General features: G+C 41.1%; 1 protein-coding gene across 1 annotated transcript in view; it reads right to left on the bottom strand.

The window, feature by feature from the left end:
* Positions 1-19774, bottom strand: part of TBC1D2B (TBC1 domain family member 2B) — a 63689-nt gene that overhangs the window by 26386 nt on the left and 17529 nt on the right. Inside the window, exons 3-4 of the mRNA XM_048867135.2 lie at positions 6632-6797; positions 752-915 (exon numbers count right to left, since the gene is read on the bottom strand). Coding sequence (XP_048723092.2) covers positions 752-915; positions 6632-6797 — 330 coding nt within the window. The remainder of the gene's footprint in view (positions 1-751; positions 916-6631; positions 6798-19774) is intronic.

The raw sequence follows: 19774 nt of genomic DNA, 5'->3' as shown, positions 1-19774 counted from the left end.
AAGCTTGCCTGCCCCGCAAGGAGAGAGCGGTGGGCGGGAGCAGAGAAGAGTGGGCCGGACTGGGCAGGATTTTTAATTGCATGCTGCTGTCCCCGGCAGACAGCAGTGCGCCATTAAAAATTGGCTCACGTGCCGTCTTTGGCACGCATGCCATAGGTTGCCGACCCCTGGTTTAGACAGAAGGATGCTATCTCCTACATTAACTAATGCTTATGACAATCGAAGAGCTCTAAAGAGTAGTGAAAATTTTCATGAAGTTACTCCAAAAACTTATGACTATAAGAATTAATCAAAGCATAGATGCATTTTCCACCCATTATCCCCCTCCCTCATCAAGTAGCAGCAACCAGGATGTTGTTTCTCTATTTTGGATGAAGAGTGACACCTCTGAAGTCTGAAGCCAGTGACTCCCCTAAGCAGCTGGTTCTACATAAGATTATAACCAAAGATCTTGACTCTTTCCTCCCCTCTTGTTGCCCGGCATCTCAACAACAAAACAAAGATACACCTGCCCATGGAGTCAAATAAAAGATCTCTTGTATACCTTGTCACATGCACCACAGTATACAATATTATGGACAAATCCCACTGTTTGACCCTTGAATACACTACAAGGAGATAATTTCATGTGCAAAGGGGTGTCTGTAGACACAAAGATTTGGTTTACAAAGAAATGACTGAATTTGTGTTATATTTTCTGTTGATACAGCTAACAGTGTGGTATATTAACAGAAAAAGAATCTTCTGGTACCTTTGTTTCCTTCTGATGCATGTTTCCGCCTTTCTTCCAGTGCCATTGACTCCTCTAAGTCCTTTGGGGTTGGATCTAACATCTCCCACTCTTCGCTGGTATAAAACACACTCTTACGATTTTCACTGTTTCCTTTTCCAGATCTTAAGGAAGACATTGAATTTCTATGGAATAAAGAAAATAATCACAGTGATGCCATTTTCTCTCTTTTTTGGGGGTAATATTTTTTAATTTACCTTTTTAGTCACATTGTACATGTACACCTTATGAAAATCACCCAAACAACATACACTTTCAAAACACATCAATGAATCCACTTTGTTAAACAGAGCTTAAATTAAAACCAATGCGAAATAAAATGCAAAAAAAGCAAGTAGTCATGTCCTGTAATACCTACTATTAGTATTTAAGCACTGATCATAACATATTCAAGGGCCAAGAGAGTGGCTTGGCTGCAGCACGTGGTACTGTGAGGCAATTGACCAAAATACATGAGACTCCTATGGTCTTTCACTCCTGTCTCTGCTCCATGTGTTTTGGCAGTGAAACATTTGGTTTTTCTGGGGAGTGGCGGTTTTGTTTTTTTGTTTTTAATCTGTTTAACTAAAATAGTTCTTTATTTTAAATTTCAGGTTAAACAACTGCTAAGTGTTAAACAGAATAGGGAGTATGCAGGTCAAAAGGCCACTGTGTATTATCGTATCACAAACTGAATTAACATAACACTTAGGGTCATCCAAAAGCTGAATCTATTGTAGTTACACAGATGTTGAGGAGAGAATCTCCATGCTAGTCAGAATGCTGCCAACTATTTGCAAGGGACTTGCAAGGGCAATCTCTAGGGTCCAATCTGACAGTTTTGTAGAAAGTGTAACCTATTTTTCATATGAGTAAAAGATTTTATGCTGTAGGAGCACTGAAATCACAAAGGCCTAAACCAACACTGCATATCAATATATTTGTGCACTTCAGATCTGGATCTGAACATTGTATCTCAAGTCTCTTTCTAAATGTAGCACCGCTACATTTAAGGATCAGTTAACTTTTCAAATACAAGTATGTTTAATCTCCATCCCTTAAGGATGGAGGCCCCATCTTCACCCTTCCCTGAGAGCAGTTCACCTCCCGTTTAAGGAAAAGTAATTGACTTACAATGCATATTTGACCATATAGGTGTCTCACTATTGATACTATTTGCTGGCTTGACCCAATGGTTCCCTAAAGTTTTACAGGAAATCTGTCACCTGAGCTAAGTGATCTAATACACTAAACATATCACAATGCCACAATTCCAAATAATTTGGTTCAATTAAGCAGTCTGATAATGATCATTTTGATACAGTTTTTTAAAACACAATGTAATCCTTCATAAAGCAAGGAGCATCTGATTTGCAAACTTGGCTGGGATTTGATTATGTATTCAGTAAACTTTTCGCGGCTATTCTTTCTGTGTATGTAGGACTACACGATCCACATGGGACAGCGAGCTTGTTATTTCTAAGTTACTGGCTCCGATGAAGCCCCAGTCCTTAGACAGACATCTACAAAGTCTGTGTGTAGTGAACGTGGCAGTCTCCAACTAGTTCCTGGTGAACAAGAATCCACATCACAAAACCCACGGACATCTCTCTAGGAATTCTCAGTATAGAAGCAAAGGACTGAACTATTCTCTTTCCGCAAGAGTTGAGCTTTCCACTGCCCATGCCCGTCTTGTCCTGTGTCTGGAGGACTTCAGTCTCAAAGGCTGTTAAACCTCCCCCTTTCCAGAGTTTTAAGATAACTATATTTAGAAAGAGTAATGAGGCAAGAGAAACAATAGTAAGCAAAAGGTACTTGAGAATGTTTTTCAAATATTCCCCATGAGGGTAAGTATCAGGATAGTTGGTGTTCAATTTCTACATGTACTTCTCATAAGGACTTTGCTGACTCTTTGAGGATTAAGTATGTGCTATTGGACTACAAATTAAGAGTAAAGAGTAGCTTGTTGAATTCCTTTATAATATGTATTTAAATAATTAAATACAGCATACCTTCCCTTTCCTCCCCCCCACACCATTACTGAAATTTATGTAAAGCAGTAGTACCAGAGGACTTTAGGTTTACAGAGCTACAACAGCAAACCAAGGTAGTTTATTATTTTAAAAAATACTTTAATTATATATAATTACACAAAATATGTGAAAGTTCAAAAGTGATCTACTGGCTCATTCTATATTATGAAATCCCATCATATGATTAGGTAACTCAGGGGTTATTACAGTACATCCTTTTAAACAAGCAGGACTCTACACAAACAAAGCAGGCTGCAGGAACTGTCAGCATAAGAAGAAAGGACTATTGAGCTCTGAACATTTATCTGATCCAATTAGTTTTTAGTGGCTTTAATTGTTGAAAGCTGATTTAAAATGAAAGCAACTTCCATCTTAGGCAAGTGCATTAATGTGCACATATAGTACATTCTTTATATGCAACATACCCTCTTCACTTCCCTCTTGTTATGTCTTTACTGTTGCTTAAGGCATATGCAGATATTACAACAAGCCCTTGCTGTCAAGCAGATGTTAACCATATGTTAAAGCTCTACACAAAGAACTACTGTGATGAAATTGTGCTGCATGGCTAACAAAGTAAGGATGGCCTTGTGTTTACGATACTGACATAAGGGACTCAGCAAGTATGGGCTCCCAGCACTGCCACAGACTTCTTCTAAAACTTTGGATAAATCCCTTCATCTCCGTGCCGCAGTTCACCTTCTGTACTATAGAGTTAACAATAATTCCAAATTCTTGGCCATGAAAAACACGTCATGGACCATGAAATCTGGTCTTTTGTGTGCTTGTACCCTATACTATACAGATTTCACAGGGAAGACCAGCATTTCTCAAATTGGTGGTCCTGACCCAAAAAGGAGTTACAGAAGGGTCGCAAGATTATTTTAGTGTGGTCACGGTACTGCCATCCTTACTTCTGCACTGCCTTCAGAGCTGGGTGGCTGGAGAGCAGCAGCTGTTGGCCAGGCGCCCAGCTCTGAAGGCAGCTCCCCACCAGCAGCAGTGCAGAAGTACGGGTAGCAATACCATACCGTGCCACCCTTACTTCTGCACTGCTGCCTTCAGAGCTGGGCAGCTGGACAGTGGTGGCTGCTGACTGAGGGCCCAGCTCCGCAGGCAGCAGCGCAGAAGTAAGGGTGGCAATACCATATCATGCCACCCTTACTTCTGCGCTGCCGCCTTCAGAACTGAGCTCCCAGCCAGCAGCCACTGCTCTCCAGCTGCTCAGCTGTGAACGCAGCACCACCGCCAGCAGTGCAGAAATAAGGGTAGCAATACCGCAACTCCCCCTACAATAACTTTGCGACAGCCCCCCTCCACACACAAATCTTTTTGGGTCAAGACCCCTACAATTACAACACCATGAAATTTCAGATTTAAGTAACTGAAACCTTGAAATTTATGATTTTTATAATCCCATGACCGTGAAATTGACCAAAGTGGACCGTGAGTTTGGTAGGGCCCAACTAATAGTGTGTTGCAAGAATTAATCAGTCTTTGTATAAGGCACACAGATACTAAGGTGCTGAAAATCACAATATGACCTATACAAATAAATAAAATTGCTTAAAGTTTTGATACTATCCTTCCCATTCCTCAACTATATTAGCTCTGCATCTTAGGTATTTCTAGGTTGCCTATCACGTCAATAGCCTGCTTAGCCATCATTAACTATTATAGCACAGTAAAACTCAATTCTAATCAGGTTTAAAAACTGATTTTTATTTGTATTTTAAGTTTATGATTATGAAGATGTCATTAACTACCCCTTAAGGATCGGATTCCATCAGCACTCTACAAGCAGAAATCCCTCACAGCTAAACAGAGTTCTAGCTTACGTATAAAAAAAAAATATGTTAAAAGAACATTAAGATTGCAAATTCCAGCACTTAAAAGTTAGGAAGTTTAAATAAGGTTGCCTGTGCAACTTTCATTTGGATCCCTCATGCATATGCATTATGATACACTCTTTAATTACATAATCACATTCTACTCTCCCCCCCCCCAAGATGCCACCTTATTCAGTGCACTGAATGGACAGTGCTCAGTGCTATACAATATTTTCTTTTATCCACATTATTCAATGCATGGGCCTAGGCCTTATTTACTGCAAGCTATTCAAACCCTGCTCTGAACACAGAATTATTAATTTCCTCATGGGATTTTCCATGGTGCTCATCTCTACGGTATGGATACTTCAGAAACAATTAATTTATCTTCATGAAACCCTGTGAGACGAGGGGGGTTTAATCCTCATTTTACAGGTGGGGAACTGAGACGCAGATATTAAGGTCAAGAGTAATCACTATTTTGGGCGTCCAACTTGAGACGGCTATGATTAGATTTTCAAGAATTATAGAACACTTTATACGTTTGAAGCACAGTTCCCAATGACTGCAGATGTAAGTGCTCAGCACTTCTGTATATCAGACACTACGGTCTCAGGCTGGGCACCCAGAAAATGAAGAACACAATCAGTGTCCACCTGTGAAAAGTCTGGTTAAGTAATTTGCTTAGCTTCACACAGGATCTCTCCAGCACAGGCAGTGATAGAACCCAGTTCTCCAGGGCAACACTCAATTGCCTTAACCATGAGACCATCCTTCCTCTTCCTGCAGCCTCCTGCCTCATTCACAACACATCTTCCAACTTCAGATTTCTGTGCCTAACAGATTTCATTTAAAGGTTTCCTTATTTAACTCAACTGCACTGGTAAAAAATAAATAAATAAATAAATAAATAATCGCTTCTTCTCATTGTCAGCGCAAGAAGGATGTGGTCTAGTTGACAGGACAGCAGCCACTGCATCATGAACTGCTCTAACATCATAGGAAAAGGATCAGCTGTCCTTCGAACAGTAGCAGAAGGTCACTAGACAGATTATATGAAATGTTTCAGAGTAACAGCTGTGTATATAGTCTATAGTCTGTATTCGCAAAAAGAAAAGGAGTACTTGTGGCACCTTTGAGGCTAACCAATTTATTTGAGCTGTAGCTCACGAAAGCTTATGCTCAAATAAATTGGTTAGTCTCTAAGGTGACACAAGTACTCCTTTTCTTTTTATTATATGAAATGTTCATAAAGAACCTACAGTAGTAGGAGAGCCAGATATCAGCCACTGTATGACTGTTTTTGAAAACAATTAGTGTCGAAGAGCAAACTCAAGTAAACTTATCTTAAAATAGTTACTTCCATTCTTTAAAATGCTTAAAAAAAAAAAAGTTTCTTACTTTAAGAAAGTGGTTGTCACAACTTGCTCAGTGTTGGCCTGAGCTTCTTGTATTTAATCTACAGTACATATCTTTTTTAAAAATGGAAAAAATAAACGAAGAATATAAATAGGATTTTTAATCTCCAAACTACTATTTTAAGTATTAACTAATGAATCACCATACCGCCACTGAAGTAAGCAATTACTACGCCCATTTTACAGAAAAAGGATAGGATGCAGAATGGTTAAGTATTTAACTTTCCCAAGGGCACAGAGAAATAGATCCTGGCTCCTTGTCTTGTGCTCAGACCATAAAGCTATTACTCACTATCTGACAGATTGTTCATTTTACATCAGATGTTTTACTAACACTACTGTATCTCTATACCCAACTCTACCTGTTAAATTAGTAATCCTATTATGAATAAATAGACAGTCTACTTTAAGAGATATTGTGGCAATGGACAGGCCACTAATTTTTCCAATTTCTTGCTTAATTTGTACATTCTCTCTCTCCATCTTATACTGGCCCCATCACTACAGTATCTGAGCAACTTGTAGTATCATTGGCCATTTGCTAGGGACAAGTACAATTCTTACGTGGAGAAAAGAACTCACTTGATCTCAGTACCCCATTGTTTTAGGGAGAAATTGATGGCACTTTGTTGGACTGGTGCTGGCTGGCAAGCTGCTTGTTCTCCTACCAGTTCCGTGGGAGCAGTCTCCACAGCTAGGACATTTCTAGCTTTCTCTGCTGAGACATTTGGATTCAGGGTACTCAGATCTGAGAAAGGAAAAACATTTGTTTATTATGATGATTTTATCACCTTAAATTGCACAAGGCCCCCACAAATGCCATGTTCTTAAAAGATGTATTTGAACAACAACAAAATAACAGGACTTTGTCCTTATCCTCAGTATGCTAAGATCTCATTGCATTCATATTGTGTGCATTAGCTAACAAAATCTCAGAGGTACACAGTGTTCTACGTGGCTGAAAACAATGTATTGCAAATGTGTACGCTGAAGAATGTACTATGGGTAGCACATGGCATTAGTTAGAGGTTTTTAGCAGAGGCCTTTTGCTAACCCTCTGCATAGCAGTTATTTTCACCCCAGTGCAGTTTAAAAATAAAATACAGCCTTTGCTGATGTTAGCAATGAGCAGGCTTACAAATATCCTGCTTTGAAGTCACACAGAAGATAAACAGGAAGATCTCTCAGATTCTGAAATGTTAAAAGGGAAAGTAGTAGATAAAACATTTAAAAAATATTGGTTAGGATGTAGAACACTGAAGAACTAACAAGTCAGAAAGGTAGCTGGTACCTTACACCTCTGAAAATCTGGGGTGAAATCCTGAATAGGCAACAGTGAATGGTTGCTCTCATTTTATATCTTGTGCTGATAAGGTCTTGCAAAAAGTTCCCACAGGGCCAAATCTTAGTCTTACAGAGTCCTAAATTCTATTGGACCAGTGCTGAATGAAGGCCAGCTTCTAGTTAAAGGGGCCTTAGCCTAGTCTGCTGCCGGGTGCACCTTTCAAGCACCAAGACTGACGTGTGTGTGTGTACTTTAAAAAAAAAAAAAATCACCTGTGCATGCAGATGTTGGTGCTTGCTTGTGCATGTCTGTATGTGCAGACTACAGTGTTGCACGTGCACTACTGATGCAACCTTCTGAAAAATCACACCTATAGCTATGTGCATATATTTAAGAGTGCAAGTTGTAGAGTTCATGAAAAAAAGCTAGAGTATATGCTGAGTACACAGTTTTCAAATACAATTTTGCTTAGGCAAAACCATTCTTTCATACACCTCATTCATCCCAAAGTCCATCCACTACTTCTCAGTGAGGACTATTTTCCAGCCAAGTTTCAACTTTCAATCATCAGCCACGTTTGCTGTAGCCCCATTTAAAAAAAAAAGGTTGCCAAAATATTCTTACACTGACAAGAGTGAAATTTTGCCACTTCTTAACTCTGATAAAATTCATTTTCTGGAAGAGAAAAAGTATGGAAAAGTATGGAAAATTTCAGCCCAATAGCCAAGTTCTTCAAAAAATGACGGGCACTCCCGCTCCAGCTATAGTTTTCATCCAAAACCACTTTACAGTTCGGCACAACTGACAAGACTCTCCGCTCCTGAGAGCTGATAGAGCAAGCATGTTTCAGCTCAAGAGTAGCGTGCGCAGGCAAAAACTGCATAAGGCACCTGCCTCAGTGCCTGGAACTAGCCAGTGCTCTCAGTGCCTAACTTTCAAGAGTAAATTCAAGCGGTTACAAAACTTAACAGCTGCAATCCCAGAAAATCATCAAGACTCTCTGCTTGAAAGCAGATGGGGTGACAGGATACAGACAACCATACCGCTGGAAACACTTCAGTAGCTAGGTTTATGTTGGTCAAGACTGGAAACACATTCAAGATTTTCATTACTAGGAAAGAGGTTCATTACAAAGCAGGCACTACATGTAAACCAGCAGGGTAAATTAGAGTAAACGACCGTGAAATATCTTTAAGACAAATATTAAAAAGCTGCCCCTGTACCACTGGAAAAACAGAGAGAAACAAGCGTAAATCCTAATGGTTGTAACCAGAAGCTGAGGTGTTATCAATTCTACTTGCACTCATTTTCCTGAGTTACAGAAAGTACAGACTTATTTTGTTACCCTTAAGTTTTATGTTAAAGCGTATGCTTTAGAGCAGGGGTGGGCAAACTTTTTGGCCCGAGGGCTACATCACAGTTGCAAAACTGCATGGAAGGCCAGGTAGGGAAGGCTGTGCCTCTGCAAACAGTCTGGCCCCCGCCCCCTATCTGCCCCTCCCACTTCCCACCCCCTGACTGCCACGCTCAGAACACCTGACTCATCCAACTCTCCCTGTTCCTTGGCCTCTGACCCCCCCCCCCCCAGATCCCCTGCCCGTAACTGCCCCCCCCAGGATGCTGCCCCCATCCAACCCCCCCTGCTCCCTGTCCCCTGACTGTCCCAAACCCTATCCACACCCCCGCCCCCTGACAGTCGTCCCGGAACTCCCACGCCTATCCAACCCCCCCAGTTCCCCGACCCCTGACCGACCCCCCTCCCCCCCGAGAACCTCCACCCCATCCAACCCCCCACTCCCCGTCCCTTTACCATGCCGCTCAGAGCAACAGGAGCTCGCAGCCCTGCCACCCAGCCAGATCCAGCCACGCCGCCCACGCTGCCCGGGAGGAGCAGCAGGCCAGAGCGCTGGCAGCGCGGCAAGGTGAGGCTGCAGGGGACGGGGGACAACAGGGAAGGGGCCGGGACTAGCCTCCCAGACTGGGAGCTCAAGGGCCGGCCCGGATGTGGCCTGCGGGCCGCAGTTTGCCCACCTCTGCTTTAGAGTGTATCTTGAGCAGCAAGACAATCTGAAGCAGTTTTCTGAAGCTCCATGTGTATAAACAAAAGTTCAGATTTTTGGCTAGTCAAACAGAAAATACAAGAGCTCTTGCACTGAATGGAATTATTTTTCCAATTATTGATTTTTGTTTCCGAATACTTCATGTAATATTCCAGTATTTTCTTTTTAATATGTGTGATACCTTCCCACAAATCTCTGCCTTCATTCAGTCAGTTCCCAGGATGGACCTCCATAAGCTTTTGGCATTTCTACAAATACCATCACAACTCTTAGCAGAAAACCTCAACACTGCTACAAAGTTTCTTGCACAAAGCTTTACCAGTCAAGACAATTTATGCAGTTATGCATTGCGACAGAAGAACAAATCTACATTTGACGATCTGCAGGCACTTAGCAATGAGGGCTGTAAGAGAACCTGAACAGAATGCTTATGTGGGGCAGAAATCATTGTAGAACCTTCTGCAAAATACAACCAAATGGCTCCAAAACTAACTGTATAGTTCTTCTATATTGTGTACCAGTCTTAAGCAAAACTTGCAACTGAAGTCTTTTATAGAATACTTGTGATCATACTGCAGTTTTGAAGACGGTAACAGATTACAAGTAACTTTAGTAACTCTATAAATTGTGTGCCAGACGTGGGGTGGAAGAAATAAAAACCATCAAAACGATTCTCACATTTTTCCTCCATTACATTTTGGAGAACTAGGTTGCATAACTTGGAGAATAAAGTATAATTAACGAACTCTTACTGCCACTTGGGATGGCATCTTATAGTTCCTGGCAAATAGTAATTCACCTCTTAAATCCAATACTCAAAACTGGGATTTTGGAACACATCTTCCAGTCTCATGCACAACAAAATAGACGGTCACAGGTCCATCTACTGTAGGTCAATGTACAGTAGAGAACATTACTAGGGTCACGAACAAAAGAGTATACCAAGCTCCTACAGCACTACATATGGCTAACCTGAGTGGATAAACGGAGTATCGTTTTTTTGCTGGAGTTAGTCCATTTACAGTCATGAATGAAAGTTCCACAGAAAAATTATTAACTATACACATGCATTGTGTAAAAAAGTTAGTTTTCATCATGCTGTGTGTTTATATCGATTCTGCAATTGTTTTCCGACAGGTGGCAGAAAATATAGCATGCAACAGATGATAAAAACATCTGCTACTAATTACAATGTAAGACTGTATGCAGAAAAGGACAGCTTAATTTCTTCTCTCTGGAAAGACTCTGATCCATGATGTCAGCAGTCTGACAGTCTCTTAAAAAAAAAAAGTTCTTATTTTAATTGCTACTTCAGCATGGTTTTCCAGAACTAACTACGGGTATGTCTACACTGCAATTTAAAAACCGCAACTGGCTTCTGTCAGCTGACTCGGGCTCGTGGGGCTCAGGCTAAGAGCTGTTTAAAGGCAGTGTAGACATTCGAACTAGAGCGTGGGCTTTGGGACCCTAAGCCTCACAGGGGTCCTAGAGCCCAGGCTCCATACCAAGCCTGAAAGTCTAACACTTCAATTAAACAGCCCCTTAGCCTGAGCCTCTTAGCCTGAGGCAGCTGGCATGGGTCAGCTGCAGGTGTCTACTTGCAGAGTAGATATACCCTATGTTTTCTGCCTTCTGCAATACTGCATTTATTTAATAGACACTGTCTGAATTGACTTTCAAAGGCTCATGTAGCCGCTGAAAGGCTGCACTGGTAGCCATAGTCTCAGTTCATCCTACTAACTGCTGGACTCCACAACAGCTTTTCTGATTACAGCAGACAAGGCCAAGTTCTTTCCAAGTGGTGACATTCAGTTTTGGAGGAGTGCTTTGTATGATCTACTGGTATGTAGGGCAGCAGAAGTTAAAATTTTTGCTAAGCAGGGGTGAGAAACTTCTTTAGACAGGAGGTTAGGCTGTTACTTAAGGTTAGTCTCTAGAAAGCACATTATGATTTTGTTTTATATTTAACCTTTTGTTTCCAATATTCTTACTCACTATCACTTGAACCTTTAATAAACTTTTGTTCTTTTCACTATAAATATATCTAAGTGTTGTGATATTAAGCAATGCGCTGAGCCTGAGCTGAATCACACAAGATGGTGTGTACACTGTTCCTTTGGGGATGGCAGACCTGGTATTTCTGTGGGTGCTCAGTGGACAAGGGATTGGACACTACAGGGGAATGCTTCAAAAGGACTTAGGGCCTGGGGTGCAACCAGGGCCGGATCTAGGATTTTTGCCACCCCAAGCAAAAAAATTTTTGGCCATCCATGCTTTTTTTTTGTGCCCCCTCACCCCAACTCCACCCCTTCCCACCCCCTTCCCCGCCTCCTCCCTCGGGCATGCCGCATTTCCCCTCCCCCATTGCTTCCTGCAGCTCCCCCATCCCGCAACCCAGCTCACCTCCGCTCCGCCTGCTCCCCTGAACCCGTGGCCGCTCTGCTTCTCCCCCCTCCCTCTCAGGCGAGGGAGAGGCAGTGCGTTCAGGGGAGCAGGCGGAGCGGAGGTGAGGGGGGAGCGCAAGAAGTAACTGGGGGGCGGAACCACTCCCCACCCCAGCTCACCTCCGCTGAGGTATATTTGAGGAGCAAAAAGACACCCTGACATCAGGTGCCTAGGAAGTAAACTGACAGCGAGTTGGTGTCATGAAAAAGGAATCTCAGCCAGCTAAATCTGGCTCCGCTCCACCACTACCGCCACCCCCAAGTGCACCGCCGCTCGGCTTCTCCTCCCTCCCTCCCAGGCTTGCTGCGCAAAATAGCTGTTTCACGCACGGCAAGCCTGAGAGGGAGGGGGGAGAAGTGGAGTGGCGGCGGCACGCTCAGGGGAACAGGCGGAGGCGAGCTGGACCACATTTCTAGTGGCGTCCCTAGAAACGTGCCGCCCCAAGCACCTGCTTGTTTTGCTGGTGCCTAGAGCTGGACCTGGGTGCAACTATTGCTAATATGCAAGACAAGGACTAGCATTGCCCAGAGGAAAGTGCTTGAGTGGTTAACAGGCTGGTGGTGTTGGAGTGGACACCCAGTTAAGCACAAGCAGGACACCCTCACATTGGAGGCAGTAAGGGTGATAACTTGACCACTCTTGTGGGTAACCTGAGAGCCATCACAGAAAGGTATGGATCCCATGTCAGTCTAGCACTTTTAACAAGTACCTATTTGACTCTAAAACATCCACATACAAGTTGATTGGGGAGGAAAGCAAATCTTGCACCTGAACAGTGAGTCACTTTACTCAACATCTAGAAGTTTTTGGACAGATGCAGTAGTAATTACAATATGCCTCACTATACTACGTTGAAGATGTATGCAAATAATTTTAAAACCACATTACAGTTATGTACATTCCTTTGTTGAAGCAATTCATAGAATATTAGAATATCAGGGTTGGAAGGGACCTCAGGAGGTCATCTAGTCCAACTCCCTGCTCAAAAGCAGGACCCATCCCCATTAAATCATCCCAGCCAGGGCTTTGTCAAGCCTGACCTTAAAAACTTCTAAAGGAAGGAGATTCCACCACCTCCCTAGGCAACGCATTCCAGTGTTTCACCACCTTCCTAGTGCAAAAGTTTTTCCTAATATCCAACCTAAACCTCCCCCACTGCAACTTGAGACCATTACTCCTTGTCCTGTCCTCTTCCACCACTGAGAATAGTCTAGAACCATCCTCTCTGGAACCACCTCTTAGGTAGTTGAAAGCAGCTATCAAATCCCCCCTCATTCTTCTCTTCCGCAGACTAAACAATCCCAGTTCCCTCAGCCTCTCCTCATAAGTCATGTGTTCCAGACCCCTAATCATTTTTGTTGCCCTTCGCTGGACTCTTTCCAATTTATCCACATCCTTCTTGTAGTGTGGGGCCCAAAACTGGACACAGTACTCCAGATGAGGCCTCACCAATGTCGAATAGAGGGGGACGATCACGTCCCTCGATCTGCTCGCTATGCCCCTACTTATACATCCCAAAATGCCATTGGCCTTCTTGGCAACAAGGGCACACTGCTGACTCATATCCAGCTTCTCGTCCACTGTCACCCCTAGGTCCTTTTCCGCAGAACTGCTGCCTAGCCATTCGGTCCCTAGTCTGTAGCTGTGCATTGGGTTCTTCCGTCCTAAGTGCAGGACCCTGCACTTATCCTGATTGAACCTCATCAGATTTCTTTTGGTCCAATCCTCCAATTTGTCTAGGTCCCTCTGTATCCTATCCCTGCCCTCCAGCATATCTACCACTCCTCCCAGTTTAGTATCATCCGCAAATTTGCTGAGAGTGCAATCCACACCATCCTCCAGATCATTTATGAAGATATTGAACAAAACCGGCCCCAGGACCGACCCCTGGGGCACTCCACTTGACACCGGCTGCCAACTAGACATGGAGTCATTAAATATATACAGCTATTAAATATATACAGCTCATCACTAGCACAAAATGCACACAATTGTTTGACTATAAGAAAAACAAGTTACTGTGTAACTATCTAGGCTCTAATCATAATCTTCCCTCTTTTTTAAAGTGGTGTTTTATTTAAAAAAAGTTAATGCCTTTTTTGTTAGTTTTTTTTTTTTTTTAAGAAAAAAAAGTTAAGCTTAATGAGTTTCTTTTCTTTGAGAAGGTTTCCACATATACCTACACAGCTAATCAAAAATGTCAGTCCCGGTTTGTGAAACAAACAATCTGACCCAGTAAAAAACAAAATGTAGCTTTAAAACTTTTGTTCTGTTAAGGAGATCACTAGAAAAAGCACTAATAATGGAGATCAGAAGTTAATGAGAAAAGTAGACGTCCTCACCACTATTAGTTTGAAGCAAACAATCCAATTTAAAACGAGGCTACATCCTTCAGTCTTGTGGTGAAACAGAATATTTGAGTTATTTCATCAGGTTTGAAGTATTTTGCAGGAATTAATGCATAACACAATATTACTGGAAACAATGGTAACTGCAATAGGTTATTTGTGATTTCAATACCACTTTACCATCTTCCCTTAATAATCAAGTACTTGATATCAAAGTCAAAATAAAAATGGATTCAATATTATAAACAGTGGAAGATGTCAAAAGAAAGGTGTGCTCTGGTTGAGCTCCAGTTTACTTATGGCTTTTGTCATACAAAACAAATTTGGTTGCAAAAAAATAAGATGGAAACAGATGAAAAGCCTCTTATCCCACTTGAAATTTTTTAAAACCAAATTTCAAAACAGGAGGATGCCATGTTACTAAGGCAGCACTGAGGAATGGTGGAATTCAATTCCAGGTAGTAATAAATTCTGTGATGACAGCTCAATCCATTGAATATATAACAGGAAATAAACACCACACTGATATGCAAATGAAGTGATAGACATTGATGAATATAAACAAACGTCTAACTAGGATTTTGTGGTTGGGGGGAAAAGGTAGCTTTGTCCCTCTCTCAGGAAGCAGTGGAAAGAGTGATTTCCTTGCTCTCCTCTGGCCTGGTTACAAATTGTTGATACAAAGTCTGGACCTCATTCTGTTACATTACTTTGAATAGTACCTTATGCTGCAAGTGGTCCCACGGGGGAGGTGGCATAAGTAGGCCCGCTATGAACACACATCAGTCCCTCCATCTCATCTCTTTTCTAGTGTTCTACAATAGTTGTAAAAATTACAGAACCCTAATTACCACCTTCTTGCATTTATACAGCACTTTTTATCAGCTCACCACAAAGGTCTTTGCAAATATTAACTAATTAAGCCTCACAATATCCCTGAAGTTGATAATTATTCCTATTTTGCTGGCCATAGAACCTGAAGCCATAGATAAATTGTTCTCATGTGCTTTAATAATTACACACTTACTGAAAGGATTTTTATTCAAGTTTTCCATATAGCTCACCCACTTTCTTGGGTAGAGAAGCAGCAAGAGAAATTTCAACATAGTAATTTCCCCAAAAATATTATTATAGAACTTGAAAATAAGAGCTTATTGAAAATGCCTCCTCAGCCATAATTATAGCATCACTACTGGGATGCTAGAACTATATTTGAAGATACCAATAATTTAAAGAAACTGCGTCCAAACCATGCTCCTTTAAAATATCAGGATAACTTTGTGTCTCGCCATTATATGAACTAAACATCAGTGCTGCTTATTAGCTGGAAGGGAATCTGAAACAGGAGACATCTACCACTGTTCAACAGTTTTGCTAGATATATAATCAGAGGAAATTATCCATTACTCAATAATTTCATAGACTCCAGAGCACCTTTTGTAGACTCCAGGGCAGGGTGAAGAAGAATGCTCTTATATGAAACTATTTCTCTTCTAATCCTGTCTTTCTCAGACTAGGATAACTGGCTTCTAACTACTTAATATGGGTGTGCAATTTTGAATATACAATATCTCCATTCAGTTGTTTTCCTTTATGTTTTAATGCTAGATATATCAATAATTTCTCAATGGATACTTAATTGATGAAGCATTAGGCATGGTGCACTGTTGTAAACAGAATTGTGAAAAGCTTACTGACATTGAAAGCAGTTGTTGCAAGTTATGTCAAAATATATGGGGCTTGTTATAAAAATGCAGTATACTAATATTAATTAAAAACTAATGTAGATGAATGCAGTAATATCAGATTGTTCATTTGGTTCTTAGTTTTTTGGCAAACTGAAGCTATAATAAATTCCAAGAAACTGAAAGTTCAAGGCACTGGAAAGTACAAATTATTTACTTGACATCCATGAATGTACAATGGCTCCATTACAAGACATACAAAAGCAGTATTACTATATTTGCTTTTCATAGCCCACTTTTTCATAAACATGAATATTAAAAGAAACTAGTAACAAGAATGCCTCCTTGTCAAGTCTACATCAGACAGAATGGTAGGACAACCTCTACTTTTCACTCTAAAATGGTTTAAATTAGAAATCTGAGTAACTGAAAGAAACGAAAAATTACTTCTCTCATATAATCTAAATAAAAAAAAGATATTGCAATGAATAATTTGTTTCTTGATCTGAAGCAGCACTACTTCATCATTCAGATGATTAGTAACTGAACCCGCTTTCAAAGACTCACTTTTGTAATGCAGCTTGTATATTCTGCTACAAAGTATGTAATCACTAGCACACTAGGAGGTTTTTACAAGTTATAGAGGTAATTTACAACCTCTGATCAGAGGGGAAAAATCCCCTCCCTTTGTAAAGCACTTAATCTACAGATATAAATCACTGTAGATTCATAGATATTTAGGTCAGAAGGGACCATTATGATCATCTAGTCTGACCTCCTGCACAACGCAGGCCACAGAATTTCACACACCACTCCTGCAAAAAACCTCACACCTATATCTGTGCTATTGAAGTCCTCAAATTGTAGTTTAAAGACTACAAGGAGCAGAGAATCCTCCAGCAAGTGACCCGTGCCCCATGCTACAGAGAAAGGCGAAAAACCTCCAGGGCCTCTTCCAATCTGCCCTGGAGGAAAATTCCTTCCCGACCCCAAATATGGCGATCAGCTAAACCCTGAGCATATGGGCAAGATTCATCAGCCAGACAGTACAGAAAATTCTTTCCTGGGTAACTCAGATCCCACCCCATCTAATATCCCATCACAGGCCATTGGGCCTATTTACCATGAATATTTAATTACCAAAACCATGTTATGCCATCACACCATCTCCTCCATATACTTATCGAGTTTAATCTTAAAGCCAGATAGATCTTTTGCCCACACTGCTTCCCTTGGAAGGCTATTCCAAAACTTCACTCCTCTGATGGTTAGAAACCTTCGTCTAATTTCTAGTCTAAAATTTCCTGGTGGCCAGTTTATATCCATTTGTTCTTGTGTCCACACTGGTACTGAGCTTAAATGATTCCTCTCCCTCTCCGGTATTTATCCCTCTGATATATTTATAGAGAGCAATCATATCTCCCCTCAACCTTCTTTTAGTTAGGCTAAACAAGCCACGCTCCTTGAGTCTCCTTTCCATTCCTCGGATCATCCTAGTAGCCCTTCTCTGTACCTGTTCCAGTTTGAATTCATCCTTCTTAAACATGGGAGACCAGAACTGCACACAGTATTCCAGGTGAGGTCTCATCAGTGCCTTGTATAACAATACTAAAACCTCCTTATCCCTACTGGAAATACCTCTCCTGATGCATCCCAAGACCGCATTAGCTTTTTTCACAGCCATATCACATTGGCGGCTCCTAGTCATCCTATGATCAACTAATACTCCAAGGTCCTTTTCCTCCTCCGTTACTTCTAACTGATGCGTCCCTAGCTTATAACTAAAATTCTTGTTATTAATCCCTAAATGCATGACCTTACACTTCTCACTATTAAATTTCATCCTATTACTATTACTCCAGTTTACAAGGTCATCCAGATCCTCCTGTAGGATTATCCCTGTCCTTCTCTAAATTGGCAATACCTCCCAGCTTTGTATCATCCGCAAACTTTATTAAGTGACATGTATAATTTTTAGAAGTTTAAACAAGTAGTAAGGAAGGGAGACCTAGTAAAAATAACTAGTCTCATATTTGCAAATCCTCTGTGGTAGAGAACAGTCAAACTATAACTACTCTCTCAAATGTAGGCAGGGAACTGGGTTAGAGGGTAGTGCTCCAGCGGGCCAACATGGGAATCTGAACTTTGGGGAGTCGGGGGAGGAAACTCTACTTAAATTTCCTCTGTTACTATGGAATGAACCAGTCTAAGTCAATGAATTTTGAACAGTTTTGAGTTTTGCCAAATACTGGAAAAATATACCTGACCTTAAAAGTCTGCATTAGCCCAAGGGAGCTTTGTTTCATGTCCCATGTGGAATACAACAGAATTACTTCAAGATCTACGTCCCCATTTCTGGATATGATGGAAGGCATCAGTTTTCTGCAATAATCAAAGAGCAAACCGAATCGAAGTGTCTGTCCTACATCAGCAAAAACAGAAAAGTTTGAAAAATGCATTGCTGCACTTTCTAGACCTCTTATATCTCTGCAAGTTTATATTAAGCTTGACTAAAGATATTCTCTTTCTGTCAAACCACACATGCAAAATTTGAAGTGAAAAGTTGTCTTTCACTGTCTTAAAGGTTAGGAGAAAACATCAAACTTCTAATGAAAAGTTGGTTACTAATTAGAGCTGCTTCCACCTCTCCATACTTTCATAAGGACAACTACCAGAATTAGTACCGAATATTCAATATATTACCTGCATGTAAGTCGTGTTTCATAGTAACACAGCAGAAAGTGAATTATTATCACAAAATGAAAGTGGCCTATCTTGAAACTGCATTATTCAGCAAGACATCATACTTTGTAAATTAGTTTATACCCACTCACTCTCATTAGGGCACCATATATTAGGCATTTGATTAGACCTGAAATCAGGTTCTCTTTTAGTAAAGTATATGCTTTGGAAGGACAAGACTTTTGATACCAAGCATGTCTATCAGTCTTTTTCAAATTGGGAACAAACAAGAGACTAAGTCCATGATTTGGCAAAGCACTTAAGCACATGCTGTGACATTCCAGGGTACAATCTAGACTAATGAGTAGGTGTGCCACCCTGGCCCTGCAACTTTGAGTGCCTTACAATGCTTTGCTGAAGTAGTTCCCTCCTGGGCTGCTCACAAACTGTCTTCCACAGCATGCAAGTCACACCCTGAGTGTTTGTGTGTAACTGCAGGCTGCCAGCCACACTTGGGTTAGGTTCTGGCTCTCACCAGCCTTAGTTATACTGCAGGGTGACCCCAAGACACCCCCAGTCTTAGATTTTCCCCAGACATGTATGTCCTGCACTGCCCAACCCCCTCTTCTGGTCAATACAAGTCCATTATTTCTTTAATAGAAATAATATGCACAAAAATGCCACCATAACTGGAGTTTCCCAAACACTTCAATTTTAACATACTGGATTAGATAAAACAATAAAACAAGTTCATTAACTACAAAGAGATAGTGAGTACAAGTAATGAGGCATAAAAGTAAGAAATGGTTACAGGAAAAATAAAAATAAAACACGAGTGTCTAACAAACTATGTTAAACTCAAAATATTCTCTCACCACATGTCTTCAGCAGTCTTGTTTTGCTTATTCTCCCCCACCATAGCAATTACGTTTACATCAATGCACTGCCCTTAGCAGTAAAGACATGAGCTTTATTTGGTCTGCTACATTTGTAATAACTGTTCAGAATGTAGAACAGGATAATTTTTTATGCTTTCTGTAGTTGACCAAAGTAAAAAATCAACTAGACTCTTTCCGTCTGAAAAGATTTTTCTCCCTTCCCACTGAGGAAGTGGACCTTAAATGCCAGGGGGTGGAGGGTGAGAAAACCTGGATTTGTGCTGGAAATGGCCCACCTGTTGATCACTTTAGATAAGCTATTACCAGCAGGACAGTGGGGTG

Source organism: Caretta caretta, chromosome 10 (assembly GCF_965140235.1).
Source record: "Caretta caretta isolate rCarCar2 chromosome 10, rCarCar1.hap1, whole genome shotgun sequence".
NCBI lineage: Eukaryota > Metazoa > Chordata > Testudines > Cheloniidae > Caretta > Caretta caretta.
This window is presented reverse-complemented; position numbering and strand designations above follow the sequence as displayed.